Genomic DNA, 6,311 nt, shown 5'->3' with positions numbered 1-6,311 from the left:
TTGGTTTGTCATTTGAAAAGCACGCACATCTTTGTTTTTTTGTAGTTGTTAGTGATATATTGACAATCCTTTTTTGGTTTTTTTTTTCCCCCTAAGCAAGCAAGTAATCTTCATTAGAATGGTAAAAAAGATGATACATGAGGAGGGGTAGAGTTTCCCAACAAACACCCTACATCAATAATAACAGTGCAAAGAGTTGGATAAAAAGGGAAAAAAAAAAGGTTTATGCGACCAATTTCTTAGTTTTCACTCATGTCTTACAAATAGGACGTCGTCTTAAAAGACGGTAATAATTTATTCGCAAAAAGTCGTAAACAATAGAACCACCGCTTGTGGCAGTGAAACCTCCACTGAAAGCGATGAGAGTGGTGGGTGCATTATTGTTTGTTTTATTGAGATAACTTTAGGAGAGATCTGTAATCCCTTCTTCAAGATCATCGATTAGGAAAAACAATAACATAGTAAAAAGTACGGCATTGAGTGAATTGATCTGCAGCAAGTGTTCATCTGAGTTTCCGTGCTCTTGTGATGGCGCGAGGCAGCCACGTGCTGGTGGGAAGGAGATGAGGTGGCCCACAGCAACAAGCTACACGTGAGGTTCGCTTCATCCTAGTAGATCAATGGATGTAGGAAGGGGTGATATGGCGTATGTAGGTGGATGGCGGCCAGAGAGCAGCAGATCTGGCCAAAACCGAACCGTTGGAGGGAGGAGGGAAAAACACTATCTTAAAAGTGTATACAGAGTGCAGAAATGGAAAGGAAAAGGAGAAGAGGGTGAAGCTGCAACGACTCTTACTGAAATGGAGTTTTTTAGAGAGAGAATATTATCTCTCTCTAAAATTGTGGGGTCAGAAGATTGAAATGGGGTTAAGTACCTTTGTTGTTGACCATAAACTGTGGTATTTACCATAGCCTGTCGATGATAAGTTTACTGCATTTATCGTTCTAAATATGTATAAACTATTGCTACAGTCCTAAATAATGACAATAACTGTGATTTATTGGAACAACAAGGAGAGGGATTTTTCGCTGCTTTCATATATGATCGATATATATATATATACAATCTTGAGGTGGTTATCATTTTTTTTTAATGATGGCTTTCACCTTTTTTAAATAGAATATGCGAGCTCTACATATTTTAAGATTGTAAATATTATTTTTCACACACATATACATACACGCAATTGGACCCGCACTTTTTGGGTAGAGCCAAAGCTCATGTAGCATAAGAAGCTTAATATATCTTGGAGAGGATTTTTTGGGATGTGAAGAATAATTATCTTGTTTGTTTTCATGGATGAAATGGGTTGAAAGAAAAGTTGAAAGTTGAATATAATATTATTATAATATATTTTTTTAATATTATTTTTATTTTAAGATTTTAAAAAATTATTTTTTTTTATTTTATTTTGTATAAAAAATTTTTAAAAATTATAATTATGAAATAAAATAAAATGAGAATGATTGTAAAAACAATCAATATTGACTATTATGCCTTCTTTTCTCTATTTCAATTTATTATAATTAGGTGACTATTATTTAAAGTGATTGGAAAGCACATCTGGGCGTAAAAGGCTGACTTTGGTGCAATTGTCAAAGTTTCTGATATTTGGAGAACTTGTTCATGTGGTGTCCTATCTGGCATTCTAGATTTTCCAATTTGATTCAGGGAAGACTTCACGGCGCCCCCATCAACTCTTTGAATTATTCATCAACATTCATTCAACAGCTAGATTGGGCCGTTGAAGTGGTCATTTATTTGCCTTTATAAAAGCACAAAGCCTAAAGAAGCACTTGATGTCAAATTACAACATTATAAAGTGATAATGACAGGCGAATGGCATAACCGTTGGAAACTTAACATCATTCTCCTTTGCCTGCTGCATATGTAAATTTTCCCTGGGAATTATAAGATAAATAAATAAAAAATTAAAAGAAAAATACTTTACGTACAGAAACATCTTTAAAAAAAATACTTAAAATTAATTTTATTGATAAATTAAATTATAAAATATTTTTTTACTATGCTATAGATTCAATCTATTATATTAAATTATAGTTTATAGTTTTTTTTATATAAAAAATAAAATCAACACTTTTAAAAAATTAAACCTAATAAATGTTAACCAAAAGGCACTTAAAAGGATGGAGCGTAGGACTGGAAATCATAAACCATCAGCACGTGCACAGCTCCCCATGTCAAAAGATTTCTTTAAAAAAAAAAAAAAAAACAGGTAGATTGAAAACAAGCATAATCATATTAGATATTAGATATTACATAATGTTACATATTATATACCGAATCAAGTCAGAAGATGGTGATTATTTCCTGTAGCCATGTCATACTCTGCATAGATGGTCCCAAATACCAATATTAAGGAATATGAGGATACAACTATGCTTATAGAAAATTGAAGTGCTCAAATTCCATTGAGCAAAGACTATCGATTATGGTTGATTAATATATATAGGCAGCAAAAATGATTAGCAAAAGAACTATATGGAATAGGAGGAGTGTGAAGTGAAAGAGGATTGTGCTCGCCTTGGTGTTCACGTGTAAGGTGCTCACTTGGAACGATCATGTTAATCTCATGATGCTCGTTGGGGTGCAAGCATTTTTGCTCTCCGAAGTGATTAGGTGGTAAGCACATTTGCACTTTAGGGTCTTTACTCATGATGTATTGGTCTAGATGGTTAGCACTTTTGCTCTCAGTAGTATTTATCTAGATGTACAAGTGGTCATCTTGATGGTAAGCATTTTTACTCTCTCGGGTGCTTATTTAGATGTCGAGCACTTTTATTTTCCGTAGTGTTAGGATGGTGAATATTTTTGTTTTTCACGATGATCATTGAGGCGAGTACTTTGCCATTTAATCACTTTTAAAAAAATAAATAAATACGTAATTTAAATAAAAAAATTAATTTTTTAATAATAAATTCTACTTTTTTTAAAACAACTATATAACACTTACCCACTTCGCAAATATGCAAAACATTACTCGAGTTTAAAATTGTGAGCAAAAGAAAAGGAAGAGGGGATAGGACCGTAATAAACAGATATCTCTGAAATTTGAAAAATAAGCTGTTGAAGGCATTCAAAATAAATCATATCCAATTTACGGACATTGTAGAATAGCTCTCTCTCTCTCTCTCTCTCTCTCTCTCTCTCTCAAGTGGGAAGAATTCCGAATTCAAAAACTGTTGTTTCCTGATCCCCGTATTTCCGTTTAATCCACATCCCAAGCTTTCAAATCCTAAACCTCATCTCCCAGCTTCGAACTTCAAACAAAAACTCGGAAAAAAAAGAAAAGAATAGATACATAGAATGGGGGCGTATAGAGCTGAAGACGACTACGACTACCTATTCAAGGTGGTGCTCATAGGTGACTCCGGCGTCGGCAAGTCCAATCTGCTTTCCAGGTTCACAAAGAACGAATTCAGCCTAGAGTCCAAGTCCACCATCGGCGTCGAATTCGCCACCCGAAGCATTCACGTAGATGACAAGGTCATCAAGGCCCAGATTTGGGACACAGCCGGCCAAGAGAGGTTAACCCCAATTTTCATTTACTAATTTTCTTTCCACGGGTTTTGGTATTATTTGGATCTTGGATAATTTACAATGAACGTGGAGCTTGGCGGGGTTCTTCAATGATTTGAAAATCGGTAGCGCGTGAGAGATTATTTGGTAGCGAATGATGCTTATAATTTCCATGGCTTCTGATTATTTAAGCTCTTAGTTCATCACGAATTGAGTAAAAGTGTTTAAACTCTTAGTTCGTCACGAATTGAGTAAAGGTTATATATTCAGTTTTTATTTCCATTTCTTTTTCGATTCGTTTGCTAATTTGGATCTTCGATGCTGGTTTCGTTCAATCAGGAAATATGAGTCGTTTTAGCATTCTGTAATGTTGTTTTAGGAAATGTGGGAAATAATTTGGTCTTGTGTAAGAGATATACACAAAGGATCGTTATCAGCGGTCTGCCTGTTCAGTGTTGGGGAAACTTTTTTGTTTTGTCAAATAGATATAAATAATGGATCGTTATCAGCATCTGCCTGTGCAGTGTCGGGATCACATATTCTTAAGCGAAGTGAATGTTAATTATACATTATAATTTTTCTTGGTTTGGATTTTGTAGTGTTATAGTTAGTCCTCGGTTGGCCTATGACACAAACTGCATGGTATTTTTCTGACAAAATGTTGTGTTCACGGAATGAAGATCCATCAGCATGCAAACTTTTATTTCATTCATTAGGTGTAAGATGATTATGACGTGATCACTTGACAAAAGGGAAGGTTTTTGAAGTAGGATAATTAACAACTACTTTCGTGGTTGAATTGAACATCTATAGAGGTTGTCATAAGTAATACCCCAAGTTATTGTGAGAGGTTGGTGAATGGCCACTTGCTTAGGAGAACTAAGTTTTTGCCTTTTATATTGATTCCAAGGAGTTTCAATTTTAAAATTGACTAGTACTTTTGTAGTATAGCCAAGATGCGGCTTGGGTTTTCCTTGGGTTTTTACTAATGATATCACAGCCACTCAAACAGAAGTGTGGAACTTGAGTCATGTCACCTATGAAGAATGGCTCAACGACATTGGGGGCTTAAGGGGGAAGATTGTAATACCCTAGGCTTAGTATCATCCAATTGTAATATTGACTAGTTCTTGAGTACAAGCCAAATGAAGTTTGTGTTTCCTTGGGTTGTTACATTGTATCAATAAATTGATTTCTCGGTCTGTTCAGAGTTGGGTCTATACAACTATGTTGTGAATCAAGGGGGCAGGGATGGTTTAGGATGGAAACGAAATCTTTAATGGTTAAGAGAGGCAATTTCAGACACGTATGATCAGTTGATGAAACTTTTTACAACGAAGACATAAAACTATAGATAAAGCTTTTATCTATTTATTTATATATATTGTTTGCTTCCAGAATGTTGGTGGGAAGGTGATCTCATCTAAACTTAAGCTGAATAGCTGTGAAGTGATTGTTCTCGTTTGTTCTGTTTCTCATATGTTGCACGGTACCTGTTTTTATTGATTTGACTCTGGAAACCACCCCCCGCCCAACATCTTTAGCAGTAATTTCTTCCAGCAACAAATTTTTAAGAAGGAAAGAAAAACTTGGAGAAGAAAAGTGAAAGTTTTTTTATTAATTTGTATGTCAATTTCCTAAGTTATTATACTCACCGAATATGGACCTTCTCTTCCTCTACTTTATGAGGGAATCACTTTCTTCTCATTGGATATTCTTTTTGCCACAGATACCGTGCAATCACAAGTGCATACTATCGCGGAGCTGTTGGTGCATTGCTTGTCTATGATGTCACGAGACATGTCACTTTTGAGAACGTGGAGAGATGGTTAAAGGAGCTTCGTGATCACACCGATTCCAACATTGTGATTATGCTTGTAGGAAATAAGGCAGATTTACGTCATTTGCGCGCTGTTTCAACCGAGGATGCTACAGCATTTGCTGAGAGAGAGAATACATTTTTTATGGAAACCTCTGCCCTGGAATCATTGAATGTGGAAAATGCCTTCACTGAAGTGCTCACTCAGATATATCATGTAGTCAGCAGGAAGGCACTCAACACTGGGGATGACCCAACAGCCTTGCCCAAAGGACAGACTATTAACGTGGGGGCTAAAGATGATGTATCAGCTATGAAAAATGCTGGATGTTGTTCTGCCATGCCTTGAGAAATCTTGCAAATCCTTGTGGTATAAAATAGTTTCTCCTGTTTCTAAAATTTTATATTTCTATGTGGCTTAGAACATATATGTCCATTACATATTGGAATGAGGCCACATGGAATTCAGTTATTTTCTCCTTTCGTATATTTTCGTTTCTCTTTTTCATCTTCAGTTGGAGTGTTATGATACGCATCTCATAGATTAGGATACAGTTGATTGCTCGATGATGGAATTTTGAGGTGTATTGAGATAATTATGTAATGTATTTGATTGATTGAATAGATATTAAGATTCAAGTTTGCTATGTCACGTTTGTTCTTTTCACTCCACTGGTTACATGCTTGCTTGATATTGGATCCAAAAGCCAGGAAGTTTTCTCGTTTCCTTGAAAAGTAGCAATTGTTACCTAATGGTGTGGCTTGGGGATGGGGACAAGATGAATATATGGATCTTTTGTTTTCTTGCTATCTTTCTTTTCAAGTATTTTGAATCATTTAGGTTGGTACCATTAAATATAGGCATATCCCAGAAAAGGGTATGAACCTAATTAGGAAATGAAGATAAGATACAAGGGATTCATGGAAATTGGTGGGACCATTAAAATCTAG

The 6,311-nt window shown here is 35.4% G+C and overlaps 1 protein-coding gene across 1 annotated transcript; it reads left to right on the top strand.

Annotated features, from left to right (window-relative positions):
- Positions 1-3,091: 3,091 nt before the first annotated feature.
- Positions 3,092-6,007, top strand: LOC122304064 (ras-related protein RABA1f-like). The gene is made up of 2 exons (XM_043116100.1): positions 3,092-3,549; positions 5,271-6,007. Exons 1-2 carry the CDS (start codon positions 3,329-3,331, stop codon positions 5,707-5,709), a joined length of 660 nt encoding a protein of 219 aa, XP_042972034.1. The 5' UTR covers positions 3,092-3,328; the 3' UTR covers positions 5,710-6,007.
- Positions 6,008-6,311: the final 304 nt, after the last annotated feature.

The sequence above is a fragment of the Carya illinoinensis genome, chromosome 3 (assembly GCF_018687715.1).
Source record: "Carya illinoinensis cultivar Pawnee chromosome 3, C.illinoinensisPawnee_v1, whole genome shotgun sequence".
In the NCBI taxonomy this organism is placed as follows: Eukaryota; Viridiplantae; Streptophyta; class Magnoliopsida; order Fagales; family Juglandaceae; genus Carya; species Carya illinoinensis.
Note: the sequence above shows the minus strand (reverse complement) of the source record. Positions and strands in the feature narration are given on the sequence as shown.